Source organism: Camellia sinensis, chromosome 10 (assembly GCF_055761805.1).
Source record: "Camellia sinensis isolate YWXY chromosome 10, ASM5576180v1, whole genome shotgun sequence".
NCBI classification, from domain to species: Eukaryota; Viridiplantae; Streptophyta; class Magnoliopsida; order Ericales; family Theaceae; genus Camellia; species Camellia sinensis.
Genome location: NC_138970.1, coordinates 165,583,253 through 165,606,137, shown reverse-complemented (window position 1 = coordinate 165,606,137; position 22,885 = coordinate 165,583,253). Strand labels below are relative to the sequence as shown.

Genomic DNA, 22,885 nt, shown 5'->3' with positions numbered 1-22,885 from the left:
TTATTCACTACCTTTCGTCATCATAGGTTATTTAGAGAGCTAATTAACTTGTGTTTTGTTTTGAGAGAGAGGAGATAGGAAAACTGATATATAAAAAATAAAAATAAAAATAAAAAGAGGAAAAAGTTAGTAGTCTATTTTTTTTCATTACCGCCAAATATGTCAAAATTTTCCTTTCAAAATTAGTGACAAAATAATTTCCTCACTAAAAAATCTCACAATATTAAAAATTATTAGTGATAAGAATATATTTCTCACCAAATGTTCTTCAAATATTTAAAATCAAGTTTTCAAAAAATATATATATAAAATTATTAGTGATGAAAATATATTCCTCACTAATAATTTTATAATTTGTGACAAATTTTTTTCTCACCAAAAGTTTCAAAATTTTGGCGCCACCAAACAAGAATTAGCGGGAAAACCTTTGGTGACGAAACTTAATATTTCCTCACCTAAAAAAAAATGTTTGTTGACGAAAATAAATTTCATCACCTATTATTTTTATTTTTTATTATATGTGACAAAATTTTATAATTTGTCACAGATTATTCTTATTTAGTGACGAAATTTATTTTCTTCACTACTTTTCGTCACCATAGGTTACTTTTGTTGTAGTGAAAAGATAAAGATATATATTTTTGAAAGTGGTATGGCATATGCATTCATCCCGTGAGATTGTATATAATGTATATATTTTGTTAAGATTTTTCTACTAGGCTTTATACTCATCCTTATGAGATTTTGTGTAGGAAAGGATCCCACCGAGTTAGAGGCGTAGGATATGTTTTGAGGCACAAAACTTTTTTCTTTGTTGTAATTATTTTTGATGAATTAAGGGCTTTATATGTATGGGTTTGAAAATCACTTTTACGTAATCGGGCATAAGCTTTGGAATTTGTAACCCTTGAGGGCATTTATTTGTATTTCATATACTAGGGATGTTGAATATATATTCGCATGTGGAATGTTCTTTTGTAAATCTCTTGATGGTTATGAATACAAATGTTAGAGATTTGAGAATGATATTAATATTGAGACTTAATTCCGTTTACATTAAACAATGGAAGTTGATGAATTTAGATTGTTTAAATTTTCAGGACGTGACATTCATCATTAAAAAAAATCACATTAATCGAATATCGATGGCCACTTGAAATATTATACTATGCGCATTTTTTAAAAAGAACATATAACATATTCTTCATAAACAATATAAATCATAAAATGATATACGTTATATAACTTTTTACTTATCACAAAAATTGCAACTTACTTTTAGGTTGTATATGAATAACAGTAATTGTGAGAAGAAATGAAAATGTGATTCTGAATCCATATATGTTTATAGCATTTGGAACCTACTGAGATAAGAAAGTGATTCTTAATTATCTATTTTAATAAAATTTACAACACTGCTGTAGACCCAGTTAGAAGTGACTCCCACCACCCCATATACATGTGGGGGTCAAAGAAAAGAAAAAAACAAAGACAAAAGATAAAAAATTTTGGCGAATCCACGCCCACTAGGGGGTGCTGGGATCTCCCCATTTTCCTAAAACTTAAGTAGGAATCAAAATTTTCCACTTTCGCATGAGTATCTCACATTTGTGGAGGAATATAATAAAATAATAATAATAAAAAGTTAAGCTCACAATATATTTAATATTTTATTATTTCTCATAATTTTTGATAACTATGAATCTATGATCACAAAAAATTATAAATTTCTCAATATTTAAGGAATCAACATCATAGATTTCCCATATCAAAGATTTGCTTTATTTATATACAATTTTTTATTGTCCCATTTTCAGAAAAGGTGTACACTTGCCACTTGTGTTTCTTCTGTGGAAGTCAACAAGGTGTCATGAACTGAACCAGAAAGGTGTATTCAATTGAAGCGGTGCACTCTGTTCTTCACTTGTTTAGAGAGAGAGAGAGAGAGAGAGAGATGTGGATTTCATGGATGATAATAGCAGTGATGGTGGGAATAGAGTGTGTGGAAGCAGGTTTAAACACTTTAATTAAAGTAGCCATGACTAGTGGAATGAGTGACTTTGTGTTTGTTGTCTATTCAAACTCCCTAGCCTTGCTCTTCCTTCTTCCTTCTACTCTCATCTACCACAGGTCACTCACTCTCTCTCTCTCTCTCTCTCTCTCTCTCTCCACTATCTTCATCATCTCTATCACTTCAACACTTCTTTTTTTTTTCATTGATTAATTTACAGGAAAAGACCATCCCCAAAACTTACTTTCTTGATTGTCTGCAGAATCTTCATTCTAGGCCTCCTCAGGTATAAATTTGAATTGTCCGCCACTAAATTCTAGTTTTTCTTTGACGAAATATTTTTAATGCACAAAATTCGATCACAAGATTGAATATAATGTTCTAATCTTTAAAAAAAAAAAAAAATTATATCAAATTATGTGATCGAATTGTGCGGATGTTGAGTCTTGTTCCGATGAGGTGGGTTTTTTGTTTTGGGAAAATTACTATTCAGGTGGAGTTTTAAAAAATTATTACATATTAATAAAAATACTTATAATTTTAATTATTAATATTTATAATGTTTACCATGTTTTTGTAAATAAATTTTTTGATTACCACTTATTGGTAATTCTTCCTTTTGTTTTTTGGTTCTTGGGAAATCAGTTGTACTGCACAGATTTTGTTATACACTGGAATTGGGTTTAGCTCTCCAACTATGGCCTCAGCAATGACTGGCCTCATTCCTGCCTCTACCTTTGTTCTCGCTCTTATCACCAGGTTTCTACCCTCTGTTTTATTTGTTTTTATTTTATTTTTTTAGGGACTAATTAGACGGATAGTTCTTATGTTTTATTTGTTCTTATAATTTTAATTAATTCAATTTTAATTTTTAATTTTAATTAAATATCAATTTTGTCTAATGGATAATGCTCATCACTGTTTATGAAAAAAAAACCACTGAATTAGGCCTCGTTCCTTAATTTAGTAACTTTTTGGCTATTTGGCTAAAATATGAGCTAAAAAAATTAATATGTTTGGGATGACTTTTTAACTTTTTACGAAAAGATGTGCAAAAAGTAGAGAGAAAAAAGAATCTTTGACTTTTTGGTATGAGTTGTTAGCTTTTTGATTAATTTAGTAATTTTTTGATTTTTTAACTAAAAAGTTCAGTTGCCAAACGAGGGCTAAGGTTGACTTGCCAAGTTGAATAAGTTAAAATAATTTTACTTATTAAGTAGAACAAATGTCATATATATATATATATATATATTTCAGAAAAAAAAAACTAACTAACAATTGTAATCAATTAAATCAAATTGAGATAAAATTATAAATTTTATGTCCAAAATCGTATCAATAGAATTTACAATGACCAAAATGAAAAAAATTCAGTATAATGTGACTTTTTTTCAACATTTTAGTTTACTACCTCATATCAATATTGTACAAAAAAAAAATTTAATCACATTTTGTTTACCAACTTATGTATTAATACTAGGTATAGTAAATAAAATGTGCAAAAAACAAATATATTTTTTCAAGCAGTAATGTTACACTCATACTTTATTTTTATTTATTTTTATCACATAATTTATTTTTTGCTTTTTTTTCATAATTTAAAATAATTTGTATGCGATAAAAAATGGTACTAACTATTCTGAACTTTGTTAATGGCATTGTTAACAAAATCTTTTAGTTATTTATTTGGGACGATGTATCACAAAGTCTACAATAGTAGAATATTAATGTAATTTATTAAATAGTTACAATAAAGTTAGGATGATCATATATTTGTCATATTTTATTTATTATTTCGTTCGTCAATATTGTATTAGACCATCTCCAACGGTGAACCAAACCCAGCATCAGATTTGAATTTTGATGAAAAACCCACTTTTTCACGCTCCAACGGTTGCACCAAAGTCATATCAAAATGAGAATTCAGCAAACAAGACATCAAACTGAGATCAAGACACAGATTTTACCAAATCACTGTTACTGACCGTTGAAAATGGTACACCGGTCGACCAACCGGTTGCCCGGCCGGTTGACCAACCGGTCAACCAGTAAAAGATTCAAACAGTTCAAGAAAAAAAGTTCAAACCGTTAAAAAAAAAAAAAAAAAAAATTTTTTGCCTAACCGGTCAACCGGCCGGTCGACCACCCCGGTTGTCCCGAAAAAAGTTCAGAAAGTTCAAAAAAAGTTCAGACAATTCGAAAAAAAAAAAAAAAAAAAAAATTTTGGCCTAACCGGTCAACCGGCCGGTCAATCGGCTGGTCGACCACCCGGTTGTCCCGAGATAGATTTGGTGAAGGTGAACCGTTGGAGCCTGAAGTATCAAATTCAGGAAATGACCATTTTTTAACTCAGATTTGGTGAAATTTTTGATTCACCGTTGGAGATGCTCTTAGTATGATAAGTCTTATCGGTCATACCTATTCGCAATGCAATGTTGACATATATATATAGAGGCTTGTTGTGAGAAGTTGACTTTTAGGCCTCGTTTGGCAAGAGGTTATTTTAGTCAAAAAGTCAAAAAGTTATTAAAAAAATTAAAAAGTCAACAACTCATACCAAAAAGTCAAAGATTCTCTTTTCTCTCTACTTTTTGCACTTCTTTTCGTAAAAAACCAAAAAGTCATCCCAAACATACTAGTTTTTTTTACATCACATTTTAGCCAAATAGCCAAAAAGTTATTAAATTAGCCTGTTTCCAAACGAGGCCTCATTTTTTTGGTTTGTACCAAAACTTAAAAGTTGGCTTTTTTGAAATTTTTTTCATTTGAAAAGTTAGTTTTTAGTTAATGGTGAAATTATAATTCTACTATTCATGGGTCAAAATGTGTTACATGAGTGAAGTTGTAAATATTTTAAACTAAGGGGTTGTTTGGGATGACCTAAATAAGTGTACTTTTTGTCTTTTTACGAAAAGATGTGTAAAAAAGTAAAGAAATAATGTGATGAAAAAAAGATAAAAAGATAGTAAAAAGATTGATTATTTTGTAGTAGCCAAACTTGGCCTAAATAGCGGTAGTTTGGTTATTTTATTATGATTTGAAATCATAAACAAATATTAATAAAAAAAAGTCAAAAAATAATTTTTTATCAACTTCTCAAATCATTTATCTAAAAAAGCTAAAAGCTTAATTAATAGTCAAAAAGTCACTTTTTATAATCTTTTCAAAATAGGCCAAAATAATTACGGTCATGATAACTAGTGCATACACTATATTTTTTACTAAATCAGTATATTTTTTATTAAAATTTATACTTTTTAGAATTAAGATTAAAAAAAAAAATTAAAAAGTATGTTAAGCATAGGTATACACTCTTTAACATCTGCCAAATAATTAACAAAATGTAATAGTCATGGGACTATACCACATCAACGGAATGCGGCATATGCCTCTGTTTGGCAAGTGAGGTTGGAGGCTTTTTTGGTTATTTTAGCCACAAAAAATAAAATAGGCTATTTTAGTCATAACAAACAAAACATCACATCCAACCCATAATCATTACATTCTTCTCTCACAAAAAAATTCAAAAAAGCCAAAAAGCCAAAAAGCCTTTCCCAAACCAAGCTTTTAAGCCCAGGCTAAAATAGCCAAAAAAGCCAAAAAGCCAAAAAGCCAACCCACTTCCCAAACCAAGCCTAAATGGCTTGCCCACTCTTTGAAAAAAAAAAAAAAAAAAAAGGCTTCCTTGGGATTTAAAAAATATATAATAAATTTAACAGTTTTGACATAAATATTTTGATTTTTTTTAGTAAAATTAAATGGACCAAAATTAAATTGGATGATATGAAAATACAAAAATAAATAACATAAAATATATATTTTTGTGTACAAGAGATGAAAATATTATTTTTTATTCAAATAATTAACAAATTATTAATAAAAATGTGAAAAGTGTTATTAATTAAAATTTCATGGGATCATTCAATATAATTATATTAAAATCATAAAATTTATTGTATTTTCTCTAATTTATCCTCAAAAAACACGTGCGTCATTGAATATATCATTTTGTCAAGGAACCGACAGGTATTTGGGGAAAGAAAAAGTTTAAAATGAAGAAATCAATTATAGAACTAAGGCCTTGTTTGAGAACATGTTATTTTAATAATTTTTTTAGTTTTTTACGAAAAGATGTGTAGAAAAGTAGAGAGGTGATGTGACAACTTTTAGTAACTTTTTGACTTTTTAGCTAAAATAGTTACTCTCCAAACGAGGTCTAAATAATCGATTCTATTATCAGTTTGCCGAACTTTTTATTTTTTTCTTTTTAAATTTTTTATCTAAATTTACGATTTAAATATATTATCATTATTTAGATCATTAATTTATCAATGAAATAAAAGTCAGTTTTGTTGCTTTGTTTCTTGATGGAGTGTTTGTCCTGGAGTATTAGTTTATACTATTTATCACCTTAACACTTATTAAGTTAATTCTCAAAAATCTAACAAAAATTGTAAAATTATACATTGCTGGGGGAGAAAAAAATAATTTATCTTCTTGGTGACTACGTCCTTGATTTCACGCTAATTGACGTTTTGGAAGTTTCAATGCCTTTAATGTGACAAGACAGACAATAGGCTTAAATTTTAAAACTTTTAAGAGAAAAATGTTTGGGAGCATTAATTAGTGCTCTTACTAATTAGGTGGCAGTGGGTCTCGCCATTAATGATGTGATGTTTTGGTCTTGGAGTTGTATTTTTTTTTTTTTTTTACTTTTTTAATGCATTAGTGCTATTAGTGGTGATATTTTTAATGGGATGAATCATTATTGTATCTCTGAAGAGATTTGAAAACTGATAGGGACAGAAAGAGACATAACAAATTAATTTTTATTTTATTTTATTTTATTTTGATGTCACGTTAATTGACGTTTTGGAAGTTTCAATTTCAATGCCTTTAATGTGACAAGACAGACAATAGGTTTAAATTTTAAAACTTTTATCTCTTTAGAGATTTGAAAATTGGTACCGTAGGTGTTGTTTTAGAAAGTTGATAAAAAATTAATTTTTTGAGTAGTGTTTTAGATAAAAAAATTAATTTTTTTGACTAAAAAAGTTAAAAGTTAATTTTTTGCTAACTTCTCAAAATGGTCCTAAGAAATAGACATAACAAGTTAATTTTTTTAAAATTTTTTTTTGTCAAAGATAGTATTATGAGAGGGTAATTTTTGGTAAAAATTGGGCCAAGCTACAGAGATGGACTTTATGACCCAAAGTACGAAGGACTGGACAAAAAGGCCCAATGGAAATGTAAAAGTTACTCCGGCCCAATGGAAATGTAAAAGTTACTCCGGTCCAAGAGTAAGAAAGTTACTCCGGTTGAAGAATGGTAAAGCTACTTCGGCCCAGAAGAGATGTTAAGTTACTCCGGTCCGTACAACTTTTCTAGTAAGGTCGGTTTCGGAGATAGTCTGGCCATGATGTATTCTGGGTAGGTCGGTCGGAATGTTGCTACTCGGTAGACCGGTCCAACCACACCATGGTTCGTGCATAAAGAGAACCGAAATATGATGTAGAAAGAAGAAGAACCGAACTACTGTTACTACGGCCTACTCCGTGGCTCGGTATAGCCAGTATTATTTCGGTCATATGGTAATTCGGCCAAAGTAAAAACCATCTCACTTGGTTTAAGCAGTGGGGGGTGTAAAAGGATAAGCATTATCCTTTAGGAATATGAATCCTAGGAGGACTCTGCATGGAGAAATAAAAGTCCTACTAGGATTATGCCACTCGAAACCTATAAAAGCTCACAAGCATCACCTTGGAGGAGGTAACATAATACAACATACAATTTTGCTTTCTGAACACATTGAGCTTTGTCTATTTGTCAAGTTTTCTGACTTAGGCATCGGAGAGGTTTCCGGCACACACCCGCCGGCTAGCTCACGTTTGTGTTTTCAGGTGACAAAGCGACATCGTACGGAGGAGCGTGGACTTAGTCAACAGGATTATACGAGGAGAATTATTTCTTCCCCGTACAATTGGCGCCGTCTGTGGGAAAAACAGACAGAACGAAACCTCTTGACTAAGCTTCTCCTTTTCTCATTTAATGGCACACATTGAAGAATTGCCGCAGTCCGCCGTCGACCGACTAACTCCAGAAGGGGGCGCAAGTCGTGAAGGATTACCTTCTGTCCCTCCCATGGCGGACTTGGAGCCCCAACGACATACCTCCAGGAGGGATGCTAGGGAAAGGCGGAATAACAGCCCCCATCGCTCTCATTCACAAAGTCCAGACAGGCAAAGATGGAGGATTGACCCTCAAGCTCTGGAAGACCGCGTGAAAGAACAAGATGAATTGATAAGAAAGATGGCAGCGGACATGGAGGCCTTGAAACGCCAGATGAAGAAAAAAGAAGTGGCGACAGGAGAGGGGCGCAAAAACAAGACGCCCTTTCGCCACTCAGAAAATCGTAGTAAGAATACTACACCCTCACAAGGAGAGAGCAGAAGCCTCAGGACAGGCGACACTCAATCCTGGTCTTCCAGAACTCGTCACTCCAGGTCTGAGAGGACGAGATCTGAAAGGTCATACACTGAAGGAAGCACATATTGGCCCTCACATTCGCACCAAACCAGATCTAAACAGACGGAATTACCCAGGTCATCCGACTTACGAACCATGCTCGAAGAGAAAACACGATACAAAGAGGATGCCAGGGCAAAGGATCCACATAGAGTTTCAGCCTTGCAGCGCTTGGCTCTTCAGACGCATGGAAGCGTCGAGATGGGAATGCCAATACCGCGCCCTGCCTATGAACCGACGGACAAGGCATTAGCAAGACTGCAGACTTCACCGTTTGTTCCAGCGATCGAAAACACGCCCCTACCATCAGGCTTCCTTCAGCCGAAATTCACCACATATGAAGGGAAGACGGACCCGTACTCACACTTGAGCCACTTCCGCCAAGTCATGGCTGTATACAGACGAAACGAGGCCTTAATGTGCATACTCTTCCCATCAAGTCTTGGCGACCTAGGCTTGACTTGGTTTGAGAAGCTCCTAGAAGGTAGCATAGCCTCTTGGGCACAATTAGCAGAAGCCTTTGTGACAAGGTTTCGAACAAACACTAAAACCCCGGTGGAGATCGATCAGCTACTCTCCATCGACATGGGTGATAAAGAGACCCTAAGATCCTACAACAGTCACTACTGGGAGACATTCAATCAGATTGGGGACTGCCCCACCAATCTTGCCATTGCACAGTATAAAAAAGGCCTTCTAGTTGGGAACAGACTGAGGGACTCGATCACCATGACGCCACCCCTCACTATGGAAGCCCTGATGGAAAGAGTGCATCAGCACATCAGGGTAGAAGAGGATGGCGCACGAGCCAAAGCAAAATCTAGTGCGACCGCAGTACCAGAAAAGAAGACCTCAGCAAAGGTCAATACAGTAGATCGACAGAGCAAAAACGGGCGTGGCAGACGAGATAACGGAGAAGACCCTAATAAAAGATGGTTGAGAATCCGTACTGCCATAACCACGGTGTTCAAGAAACCGATATATCGGATTCTGAGCGAAATAAGAGATGAGCCTTTCGTCAAGTGGCCAGCCAAGCTGGGAGAAGCTCAGAAAGACTATGACGACAGATCACGATGCACCTTCCACAAAAAAAAAGGGACACCGAACTGAGAATTGCACGCCACTGAGACAGCACTTGGAAGAACTGGTGGCAGCAGGCCACTTGGACAAATACATTGAAGGAGGGACACAGCCAGCCCCCTAGGATCATAATAACCCCAATGGGATGCCGATCGACGCCCCACCACAAGGCATCATCAATGTAATACATGGAATCTTTGAACCTGAGCGTGTATGCGAGCTCAAGGGATCAATCAAAAAGGCAGAGCACTTTAGAGAAGTACAAAGTGCCCAACCTGCCGTTAAGAAGGGGAAGACAGAGACAAAAAACGTCATGTCCTTTTCGGACAAAGACTTAGATCGAATATATTGCCCCCACAATGATGCCTTGGTCGTCACTCTCCGAGTCAAGGATTTTGACGTCAAGCGGATTTTGATTGACCAGGGTAGTTCATGTGAGATCATGTACTACGAAACATTCAAACAGCTGAAGCTACAAGACAAAGACTTGGCGCCAGCCGTGTCTCCCCTAATTGGATTCAACTCAATGCCAGAATGGCCCGTCGGCAAGATAATTCTTCCAGTCAGAGCAGGAAGCGTGACAAAACAAGTGGAGTTCTGGGTGTTGAAAGTCCCCTCCACTTACAACATCATCTTGGGCAGAACATGGCTGCACGCCATGCGCTCGGTGGCGTCATCCTACCATCAGGTAATGCGGTTCCCCAACGACACCGGTGTAATTGAAGAAGTCTATGGAGATCAGATCATGTCAAAACAATGTTTCGCCACAGTAAATGGCAGCCGCGCTGCCAAAGGATACGTTCATTCAGTGGAGGAACCTGGAAGTAATGAACTATTCGCGGATGTCGGTAAAGAGGCTGATCAGAAAGCGGTGGAGGACTTGGTGGAGGTAAAAATAGATGAGAAGAACCCGGATAAGTTCTTCTTGCTTGGCTCATCGTTATCCAGCGCTGAGAGATTAGAGGTCTTGGAATTCTTGACCTCTAACATCGAAGTGTTTGCCTGGACGCCCTACGACATGCCAGGCATTGATCCAAACTTCATCAGTCACCAAATCAATGTCCACCCATCCGCCAGACCAGTCATTCAACGCACACGCAGATCGGCACTCCACCACGCCGAAATAGTGGCGGAAGAAGTAGGCAACCTGCTAGAAGCAGGAGCAATTAGAGAAGTGCACTACCCAAGATGGATCTCCAACACAGTCGTAGTGCCAAAGAAAAATGGCAAATGGCGAGTCTGCGTCGACTACAAAACAGTCAACAAGGCGTGCCCAAAAGACAGCTTTCCTCTACCCCGGATAGATCAACTAGTGGACCTGACGGTAGGGCACAACCGACTTAGCTTTCTGGATGCATACAGAGGCTATCACCAAATCGCCATGCATGAACCAGACCAGGAGGTCACATCCTTTACAACACCAAGGGGGTTGTACTGCTACAAGGTCATGCCCTTTGGCCTAAAGAACGCAGGGGCGACATTCCAATGGATGGTCATCAAGATGTTTGAACCATTGTTAGGCAGAACAATGGAGGCTTACATCGATGACATGGTGGTCAAAAGCAATGATGAGAATGATCATCTTAGGGACTTGGGACAAATGTTTGAAGTCTTGAAGAAACACAAGTTGCGCCTCAATGCATCCAAGTGTGCGTTCGGTGTAGGATCCGGCAAATTCTTGGGCTTCCTTGTGACCAACCGGGGTATAGAAACAGACCCCTCCCAGATCAAAGCAATCCAAGAGTTGGAGAGACCAAACTCAGTCAAAGAAGTGCAGCATCTCACCGGCATGGCGGCTGCGCTCAATCGGTTCATAAGCAGATCATCAGACAGACTACGACCATTCTTTCAAGCTTTGAAGGCCAAGTTTGAATGGGATGAAGAATGCGACCAAGCTCTGGAAAGCTTGAAGGAATACATGTCTTCCCCACCTCTGCTTGTTACCCCAATACCTGGTGAAGAGCTCTTCTTGTACCTGGCAGTCTCTCAGCATGCAGTCAGCGCAGTGTTGGTACGTGCAGAAGGAATCCAACACCTGCCCATCTATTATGTCAGCAAGACATTGCTGGGAGCCGAAACGAGGTATTTACCACTGGAAAAATTGGCATTAGCCTTGATGATGGCCTCCAGAAAATTGACACACTACTTTCACGCCCACGCCATAGTCGTCCTCACAGCTTTCCCACTAAAAGCTTTGTTTGAAAGGGCAAACTTTTCTGGACGAATTTTGAAGTGGGCAGTAGAGTTGGGACAATTCGACATCAAGTTCCAACCTAGGACGGCAATAAAAGCCCAATCTTTGGCAGACTTCATCGCAGAGTTTACTCCTGGAAGTCATCATATATGCCCAGTCGACCTAACTGACACAACTGAACTAGGGATGGAAGTTGACACCGAAATAGCGCAATCCCTAGTAGAAGATACTCAGTCAAACTCCAAGGCAGACCAAACTAAGGACAACAAGGAAGAAACAAACAAAGATTCACCAACAGTACAATCAGATGACGAAGGGCAGACAACAAACATGGACCTTGAAGAAAACACCATCCTTGACCCCACGACATCATCTGACCCCTCCACGTGCTGGAAGTTGTTCGTTGGGGAGATGTGGAAGCTCTTTGTGGATGGAGCATCCAACCGGCATGGTGCAGGGCTTGGCATAGTCCTCATCTCCCTAGACGGCCTGGTTGTAGAGCAAGCAATCAACCTTGGTTTCCCAGTATCAAACAACGAAGCGGAGTATGAAGCGCTTCTCGCAGGACTCAAATCAGCATACTACATGAAGGCCACCGAACTAATGGTTTACAGCGACTCACAACTGGTGGTAAATCAAATTTCTGGCGACTATGAAGCGAAGGATGACAGGATGGCCAAGTACCAAGAGTTGGTCAGAACAGAGATCAAGAAATTTGAAGTAGTAAGGATAGAGCAAATCGGCAGGGAGGAAAACAGCAGAGCAGACGAACTAGCAGGCTTCGCCTCAATGGAAGATTCCTCCATACCTCATCCACTACTGATCGACTATTTACCAAGACCAAGCATATAAGATCCCGAAACAGAAGAAGTATGTTGCGCAGAATTAGGCCCCTCTTGGATGGATCCCATCATTCTGTTCCTAAAAGACGGCATTCTACCAGAAGAAAAAAAAGAAGCCAACAGAATAAGGGCGAAGTCGCAGCGATTTTGGCTATCTCCATCTCTGGCATTATACAAGAAGTCATTCTCAGGGCCTTACCTAAAGTGAGTTCATCCCAGCAAAGTAGAAGCATTCTTGTTCGAAATACACGAAGGAGTGTGCGGAAGCCATCAAGGGGGAAGGTCACTAGCTTACAGGGCCATTTCACAAGGTTATTGGTGGCCATATATGCAAGCAGACTCAGAGAAATATGTGAAAAAGTGTGAGAAATGCCAAAAATTCGCACTCCAAATACATCAACCAGCAAGAGAACTCCTACCATTAACTAGCCCATGGCCTTTCGCAATGTGGGGCTTGGACATAGTAGGACCACTTCTAACAGCACCCGGCAACAGAAAATTCTTTCTCGCAGCAACAGACTACTTCACAAAGTGGGTGGAAGCAGAAGCAGAAGCATTGGCATCAATCAAAGAAAAAGATGTGAAGAAGTTCGTTTGGCAGAATATCATCACTCGGTTTAGCATACCAAAAGCACTGATCTCAGACAATGGTACTCAGTTCGACGGCAGAATCTTCAGAAGCTTTTGTGAAGAATACAAGATAGAATTCTACAATTCTACACCGGCATATCCTCAAGCAAATGGGCAAGCAGAAGCATCAAATAAAGTCGTCCTGGATGGACTAAAGAAAAGGCTAGAAAAGGCAAAAGGCAAGTGGGCGGATGAACTTCCTCATGTTTTATGGGCTTACCTTACCGCACCACATCTCGGCGATCAACAGGAGAAACACCATTTTCCTTAGCCTACGGAATGGAAGCAGTAATCCCACTGGAAGTTGGCCTCCCCACAATTCGAAGCGAAAATTTTGATCCAGACTTGAATGGAGAATCCATAACATTGGAACTCGACCTTGCAGAAGAAAGAAGAGAAAGAGCACTGGTTCACATCGCCGCATACCAACGAGAGTTAATCAGAAAATACAACAAAAAGGTGCATCTAAGACAATTCAAGATCGGCGATTGGGTACTGCGCAAAGTAATGGGAAACACCTTGGTTCCAGGAGACGGCAAGTTAGGGCCAAACTGGGAAGGTCCTTACAAGGTGGTTGGGTTAGCAGGCAAAGGGGCATACCACCTAGAAGACAAGGATGGCAAAGCAATTCCTAGGCCATGGAACACGGCCAATCTCAAGTTATTTTACTTTTAGCTTTTCTTTTTCAAACATGTAATTTTTTCTTTTTTCAATAAAACAAGCAATTCTTTTCAGCATAAATTGTTCTTTGTAAAAGTTAGTTTTAGTGAAGATTAGGTACATTGCAAGCATTTTATTCTAAGTTAGCTGGAAAAACTAACTTAGAGGTTGGCTAGAATAAACCAACACCCTTCCTAAGCCCAGGATAAGGATCCAGGCTGCAGGACGTTTGGTCGGAATAACCAAACATTATTCTAAGTTGGCTGGAAAAACTAACTTAGAGGTTGGCTGGAATAAACCAACACCCCTCCTAAGCCCAGGATAAGGATCCAGGCTGCAGGACGTTTGGTCGGACTAACCAAACACTATTCTAAGTTGGCTGGAAAAACTAACTTAGAGGTTAAACCAACTCTTTGTACTTTTCATCCGAAGTAAGGGTATGGCTGAAGAGTGGTTGGCTGGAATAAACCAACTCTTTGTACTCTTCAGCCGAAGTAAGGGTATGGCTGAATAGTGGTTGGCTGGAATAAACCAACTCTTGTTGCTCTTCAGCCGAAGTAAGGGTATGACTGAAAAGTGGTTGGCTGGAATAAACCAACTCTTGTTACTCTTCAACCGAAGTAAGGGTATGGCTGAAATTGGATCGGCTGGATTAAACCAACTGTGTACTCCTCAGCCGAAGTAAATATGTCGGCTACGGAGTGGTTGGCTTGTAAGTATAGTTTAACCAGCTAAAACCGAAATAACAGTTGGAGTAATAGAAGACATTACAAGCGCAAGCATATGAATTAAAACCGGAATAAGAGTTAAAGTAAAATTTTTCATTCATTGAAAACCCATTACAAAGAAGGGGCATAGCCCGGCTACAAGAACAAAAAATAACGAAAGGAAAAAATACATAATCAAGAAAAAAGTTCTTCAATTTCGGCGTCAAAAGCTACATCACCATCAACTTGAAGACCGGTTTCAAGAGGAAGTTCGCTCTCGGTTGCCAGGATGGTTTCGGTTCGAACCACGGTTTCACTTGGCTGTTCAATAGGTAGGTCCTCTACCATGGGCTCCAACCGAAGTGATGGGTCTGCACTAACAACCGGAGTATCTTCGAAAGCAGAGGAGTCGTCGGAATCTGAGTCTTCTAGAAACTGCTGCTGCAGGGCATTGGCATACTTCCCAAGGGAGCTCGGTATGAAGTAGGCTGGAGGGTTGAAAACCTCAGTCTGCGGTTCGTGACCGAGCTTCTCAACAGCTGCCCTCCAGCCACACTTGAAGAACAGCTCCTTGGCAGCATCGCACTGTTTGACATAAGCATCCTCTGCCTTCTTGTAGCCCTGCTTTTCGGCTCCCTTCGCGCTCTTTTTTAGTTGGGTTATTTTGGTATCTTTTCTCTTTTCAAGTTTTACCAACTCGCGCAGATACTTGTCTTTCATAGCGATGGCGGCTTTCTGCTTCTCTGCTTCAGCCGAACTAACCAGACCGGCAAGTCGGCCGTTCTCAGCTTGTAGCTCGGCCATTTTCTTTTTGGCTTCTTCTAGCTCAGCCACCTTTGCTTCGGCTTCTGCCATTGCTTGTCTTGTGGCTTTTCTAAGCTCTTGAACTTTCTTGTAAGTAATGTTGTTTTTCTGCAAGGCCTGACAAAACGAAGACTTTCCTTGAGCCGAAGTAAAAGTTGGAAAAATTAGACAGAAAAACGGACAGAGCTACTTACCAAAATCATTGACTTCGACGAAGACCGAATGGACTTCAATTCGGTGTTTAATTGCTTTAGGTGGTGCTCCATATCTTTGGGGAGGCACACACTCTTGGCCAAGTTGAAGGCCAATTGATGATCTTTTTCAGCAACAACCGAATCAGAATCTTTGATATCTCGGTCGTTGAAGGTTAGCTTCGGAGCCCATTTGGAAGATTCTGCTCGGTCAGTTTGCTCCGGTTGAAAGGTTGGTCGAGGACTTTGGGGGATGGATTTAACCTCATCGATAAGTTGTTGTTCGGTCGATGTAGATCGGGCGTGTTTAGAAGGGTGAGATGAAGAAGGCTGTTGAGAAGGGAGGGCCACAACGGCAGGCTGCGTTTGGATTAATGGTGGTACTTCGGCCCTGGTTGTTGCGGTCAGAAGGGCCCTAACTCTGCTTTTCTTTGCCATCTCTTCTTCAGCGGTTAGTGGGACAAGTCGTATTTCGGGCAAGGTTGGGTCCGGTTCAGGTGCGTCTTCAAGAAGGAAATCGGTCACTCGGGCTTTTCGGCGACCGCTATATCTGTAGGTCGGCTCAAAGTTTAGAAGCTTAGCCCAACTCCTTTCTTTAACACGTAATGCGGCTCGGAGTGTGTTCAGATTTGGGTAACTATAATGGGAAGCAAGATGAGCTGAGTCTGCAAAAAGGATACAACTGTTAGATCGGTTATGACATCTGAAACCCAAGTACAAGAAAAAACATACATAAAACCAAAGTAAACTCTACCAGGTTTTCCTTTCTTCCAGTTTATACTTCGGCCTGGGATTTGGGCTTGCTGATCTTCAAAATTGCCCGATACCCAGAAAAAGTCATCATCATTAACGTCCTTATCCGGCGTGTCTTGTATTATCTTTTCTCTACGGCGGCGTATCCTAAGGTAATAAACCCAGCCATCTTCTTTGGAACCTATGGAGTACTGGTGGAAGATTTCGGCTAAACCGAGGTTCAGGCCTGCTTGGCGGTTTAGCTCGGCTATACCCATTATTATCCGGTATGTATTGGTGGATAGCTGGGTTGGGCATAGTCTAGTTTGCCTAAGAAATTCACAAATTAAAGGCTGGACTGGGAACCTTAGTCCGGTCTCTATTATTGAAAGCAGGGTAAAGGGTACAAAGCCTGCCTCACCCCAGGGTATGATATCCTTCTTGGCTAGGGTAAGGTGTACATCGTCTGGAATGCCATAATCCCTTCGGAATTCGGCCATGCCACCAAGGGTCTGATGTATAATTTACGAATAAATTATATCGGTGCAAAAATCGTGCTCAGTAGCTCAGTTGAGCGCACGTAGGAGTGCCTGGGTAACCTAAGTCTGCAAAGTAAAAAACAAAGGGGTTAAGCACTGATCATTGGACCGTGCTACAATTTAAAAGCAAGGTATAAGAGCCTTACTTTGGCCTCATGAACTGGTTCTACCTCGGTTCGTCAAAAGGTTTGGTAGCTCGGTTTGAGCAGGTTGCTCGTTAGACCGGTTCATCGTCTAGGGGCAGCTTTCTGAGTTCGGTCTAAAAAACTAAGAAAGCTGGTTTAGCCCCAAAGGCCTAAATCGGTTGAAGTATGAATAAAGTTACTTCGGTTGAGCCTCTAGGGGCAGCTTTCTGAGTTCGGTTTAGAAACTAAGAAAGCTGGCTTAGCCCCAAAAGCTTAGTTCGGTTGAAAACCGAGGTTCCTAGTTTAATATGTTCAAACCTCGGTGATCTTATTTCAGCTAAAGTGAATCAGGAGTTGGTGACTCATTGAAACTTTTGTTATTTATTCAAGTTCTAGTTCGGTTATTGACTAAAGTGATCTACCTATATAGGACAAACAGTATCCTAGTTCGGTTGCTACCTAATTTTGGATCTAAGACTAGTTTTCTACAGAAGTTCATACACACATGGGTTCTGCTAATGTTTTTTCATAAAAGTACTGAAGCAAACCAGAAAATGGGCAAAAATGTTTCGCATAAACATTAAAAGCAAAATACGAAAGCAAGACAAAGGAGGAAAAATGGATTAGCTTACCAGATTGAAGAAGAAGGAACTAGAGATGGAGACAGTAGCTGCAAATAAAGAACACAAACACAGGTTGGAAAGGCAGAAGCACGGAGAGAGAAGAAGGTAAGAAGTACGAGTGAATGATTCAAGAATAGAAATGTTTGTTTTGTGGAAAGAGAAAGGGAAAGGGCGGGAACTGTTCAAAAAATTTCGTAGTACGAGGGCGGCGTGACAGCTGCCCCCAGCCTATCAGAATCTGCCACGTGTTATTGGAAAAGGAAGCGTTACAGTCATGATTGAAGAGACGTTTTGACCGGACAAAACAATGCCCGAAGTAAGAATTAGCTCGGCTTAAAAAGCTTGGAGTTTTTAGCTCGGCTGGAGAAGCTAAAGGGTTTTTAGTCCGGCTGGAAAAGCTTAAAAAACTGTAGTTCGGCTAGTAGACTGGTAATCCCAATCATGCTGTGCAGATGGAATTAAGGGGCAATTGAGAGGGTAATTTTTGGTAAAAATTGGGCCGAGCTACAGAGATGGACTTTATGACCCAAAGTACGAAGGACTGGATAAAAAGGCCCAATGGAAATGTAAAAGTTACTCCGGCCCAATGGAAATGTAAAAGTTACTCCAGTCCAAGAGTAAGAAAGTTACTCCGGTTGAAGAATGGTAAAGTTACTTCGGCCCAGAAGAGATGTTAAGTTACTCTGGTCCGTACAACTTTTCTAGTAAGGTCGGTCTCGGAGATAGTCTGGCCATGATGTATTCTGGGTAGGTCAGTCGGAATGTTGCTACTCGGTAGACCGGTCCAACCACACCATGGTTCGTGCATAAAGAGAACCGAAATATGATGTAGAAAGAAGAAGAACCGAACTACTGTTAGTACGGCCTACTCCGTGGCTCGGTATAGCCAGTATTATTTCGGTCATATGGTAATTCGGCCAATGTAAAAACCATCCCACTTGGTTTAAGCATGGGGGGTGTAAAAGATAAGCATTATTCTTTAGGAATATGAATCCTAGGAGGACTCTGCATGGAGAAATAAAAGTCCTACTAGGATTATGCCACTCGAAACCTATAAAAGCTCACAAGCATCACCTTGGAGGGGGTAACATAATACAACATACAATTTTGCTTTCTGAACACATTGAGCTTTGTCTATTTGTCAAGTTTTCTGACTTAGGCATCGAAGAGGTTTCCGGCACACACCCGCCGGCTAGCTCACGTTTGTGTTTTCAGGTGACAAAGCGACATTGTACGGAGGAGCGTGGACTTAGTCAACAGGATTATACGAGGAGAATTATTTCTTCCCCGTACAGTTAGTATAATTGAATTACAACTGAATAATTTTTTGTTGTTATTTTATAAATTCAAATCTTTAACCTCTCACTCATTATATTTTAAAATATGACTATTAAATCATTGAGTCACACTGCAATATACTTCAATATTTTTTCTTTTGTTGTTCACGCTAATTTTTTTAAACTACAAATGGTAATGATTTAATAGTCATTACCATTTATATGTCCCTATTGACGTAACTCAGATACTTATTTATTTATTTATTTTCATTAATAATTTTTTATTTCTATATGACTAATGAAAGTCACATTAATTCATCAGAAGGCATACGATGTTGTTCTTAACCTGGGCTCGGTTTGAAACTAGGGATGGCAATGTGTCGACGTAGGAGTGTAACTGGAATGAATTAATTTTTTTAAACTTTAGGATGACAGAACTAATAAAAGTGATATGATCAATTACACAAAAAAAACTTCTAAGTGATGAGTTTTAAAAGACGGAAGATGAGAAATAAAAAAAATAAAAATATATATGTATATATACATAATAAATATATTTAATAAATATAATCGAAGTGGAGATGAGTAGAACAAAGGATGGGAAAAGGCTGCAATGCTAGAGCGAAACAGAATAGAGAAAAATATGTCATTCCTAAGTGGAACTATTAAAAGTAGAAAATGTACTGTTTTCGAAAATTGGTAAAAAGTTGATTTTTTTGACAAAAAAAACGAACTTTTTTTGTGATTTTTTGTGTTAAAAAAAACAAAGCCAAAAAGTTGATTTTTTTAGCAACTTCCCAAAAGACCCGATGTCAGGGATAATCTTTGTGTGCTTCTTAGTGGTTCCCTAATTGTAGGGAAATTATTATTATTATTATTATTATTATTTTGACTCCGCCGTAGATTTAAAACATGATTAAACAATTAAAATATGAATTTAATTGTGTACCGTTTGATTCTACCATCATTTTTAGAATTTAACTAGAAAAATTTTCTTGTATTTTATCTAATTCATGTTAAATCAAATGGGTATTTTTTCAGGATGGAAAAACTAGATTTAAAAGTTCAGAGCAGCCAAGCCAAGTCCATTGGCACCGTAGTATCGATCGTAGGGGCATACATTGTGATCTTTTACCAAGGGCCGCCAATCATGTTCTCTCAATCTCTTCCCATCCTTCACTCGCCCTCTGAATCGCCACTATCAAATTGGATCATCGGGGGCTTTCTCCTTGCAACATCTAGCTTTGTGATTTCAGTACTATACATTGTTCAGGTAGAGCTTGTCAAAAGTCTTTTGAACTTTGTCTACAACATAACAAAAAAATAAGTAAAATATATTTGAATTTTAATCATTTTCGATGTCCTCAGACGTGGATAATTAAGGACTACCCTGCAGAGATGGTGGTAACACTTATTGCGCGCGTCTTTGTGGCAATCCTATCGGCTATAATCGCTTTGATTGTAGAAAGCGATCCAAAAGCTTGGACACTAAGACCTGATATGGAGTTGGTAACTATTGTCTACTCGGTAAGCATAAAAATAAATCCATTTTGTCTATGGTTGTGGCTAATATTAGCATATATGTCTATATGAAATTTTTGTAATAAAAACTAACAATTTGATATAATGGTGAATTAATCTATAGGCATTTCTTATGGTTACAATTCGGAGCGTGATTTATACATGGGCTTGTCGAACAAAGGGTCCTGTCTTTGTTACGACGTTTAGACCACTGGGGATGGTCTTTGCAGTTTTCATGGGAGTTACCTTTTTAAAGGATACTCTCCATGTTGGAAGGTCACTTTCTTCATTTTTTAAGTTCTTCTAAATGAAACTGATGAAAACAAAAAAAAATGAAATTAGATAAATTTGGTAAAACATGAAAATCATAAGAACTAACAAACATGTTTTTTTATTTTTAATGATATTTACAGTGTAATTGGAGCAATCATAATAGCTCTTGGTCTCTATTCTGTGATGTGGGGAAAAGCCAAAGAAGTTGAGATTATCGAAAACAGCTTTATCTGTAGGATTAATTCATCTTCCGAAGAAGTTCCTCTCTTGCAAAATAAAAGCATAGACGTATAGAAATAATTGTACATAGTGGGGGTGTTTAGTGTGGATTATAAAGGGTGATTATAGTTTATTTTAATTTTGAAATCTGTGCCAGACTGTTTGATGTAATTTCTGCTTATAATTTTTTAGACAGAAATAGCTTAAATAAACGAAAAGCTGATTATTTAGAAACTGTGGAAGGGATGGTTTTGATTTCTGTTTTCTGATTATCAACTTTTAACTTACAATAAACTGCACTAACCACCACCAGTATAAAATGTTTATGAGTTTTTGTGATTGTATTTATGTATGACATTGTTATATATCTATACACGAGTATGCTTGAACTTTATTGCGGTCGTTTAATTTTCATTCCCCAGATTTTGGTAGAGTTTTGGGCTCTTGGTGTAACTAATTTTCGACCAAAAGGAGTGTTCATGCCTCATAATTTTCTTAAAATAAAGTATTGAATTATGGGTAAGTATAGATTTTTGAAATATATATATATATATATATTATTTGTGAATCTCTTAATATCATGCTGAGCCAAATAAATATTTTTTGTTTTATTTTATATGTTTTTTTCTCTGTTTTGCACAATAACTGGGACATAGCACAGATATTATCCGACACCTCTCTCTGGAAGGCAATTTTGGCAAGAGCCTCTTCTATCCCTTCCAACTACCAAAAAGTCTGTCAAATTCTTTCAAAAATTCCAAAACCAATCTGTATTCATCTTCTATTTAATTATGTACATTATATTAGGATTAGGGTTAGGATTGTTTTAGATATGATTTATAAATTGATTTTTTTTATTTATTATGAAAAGACGTGTAAAAAAATTAGAAAGATAAAGCAATCAAAAAAACTCAATAAGTCAATAATTTTTTTTTTTTCTTGCACTACCCAGAAGAGGCCTAGTAATTAGCAAGATAATTTAAATTAGAGTATTTTGTACCTTCAAAATTTCAATAGTTTATATATACTCTCAAAATTCAAAATTATAAAGATTCGCGAAATTAAAGATTATTTGCACTACAAGAATTCAATATTATTTCTAAAGTTTTAAAATGTTTTTGTCGCAAAAAATATTAATATTTTAGTTTTAGTGACAAAATTGGATATTTAGTGATGAACATGAATCACTAACCTTTTATGATAAAAAATTTTGTCTCAAAAAGCAAACCTTTTTAGGACCAAGTTCCTTTGTCTCTAAAAGTGCGTTTATTATTGGTATTTCTAAAAATTTGTTCATAAAAGCTTATTTTTGAACTTTTTGAGACGATTTTTTAGCGACTATCTTCGCAACAACTGAAATTAGTGTCTAAATATTTTTTGCAACAAAATTTTTACTTTTAGAAAGAAAAAATATGGTTTCTAAAACTCTTATATGTTGTAGTATTAACATTACAAAATAAAAAAATAAAAAAAAAAGTTTCCAAAAAAAGTTTTATTAAATATTGATCTATTCTATTTGTTATCTGTATTATTTATTATATTTCTATATTATTTAGAGTTAATTATATTCTTCTATTTGTTCTTATTCTTGTTTGTTTCTGTTCATATGCCATTTATTATTTATTGCCTTTTATAAATCACACTTCAATTTGCTTATGCACCTTATTTGGCATTCATATTTTTTAATTTTTTTTTGGGTTCATTCTTTAGAAACACAAATATTGTCCACTTCTTTTTTGATCAGCAAAAAGAAACTTTATTGATAGAAAACATACAGAGTATGGAAAAGAACATCAATAAAGACGAGGGTGCAACAAGCATCACAATGACATATCAAGATCCCAACCAGGTTGGCACCAAGATGGGCACCAAATCATTTGCTAGCACAAACTCCAAGCTCAAAATTAGTGAGTAACCAACAAACAGAGCAAA

At 37.4% G+C, this 22,885-nt stretch overlaps 1 protein-coding gene across 2 annotated transcripts; it reads left to right on the top strand.

Annotated features, from left to right (window-relative positions):
- The first annotated feature begins 1,765 nt into the window (after positions 1 to 1,765).
- Positions 1,766 to 21,347, top strand: LOC114264223 (WAT1-related protein At3g28050). Of its 2 annotated transcripts, none has more exons than XM_082892769.1 (7): positions 1,766 to 2,130; positions 2,232 to 2,297; positions 2,657 to 2,770; positions 19,982 to 20,213; positions 20,309 to 20,467; positions 20,586 to 20,737; positions 20,875 to 21,347. In XM_082892769.1, the coding sequence occupies exons 1-7, from the start codon at positions 1,955 to 1,957 to the stop codon at positions 21,026 to 21,028; spliced, it is 1,053 nt and encodes a 350-aa protein (XP_082748895.1). In that variant the 5' UTR covers positions 1,766 to 1,954; the 3' UTR covers positions 21,029 to 21,347. The 2 variants fall into 2 exon arrangements, with proteins under 2 accessions (XP_082748895.1, XP_082748896.1); XM_082892770.1 differs by having other exon boundaries at positions 1,831 to 2,130; positions 2,274 to 2,297.
- The last annotated feature ends 1,538 nt before the right edge of the window (positions 21,348 to 22,885 follow it).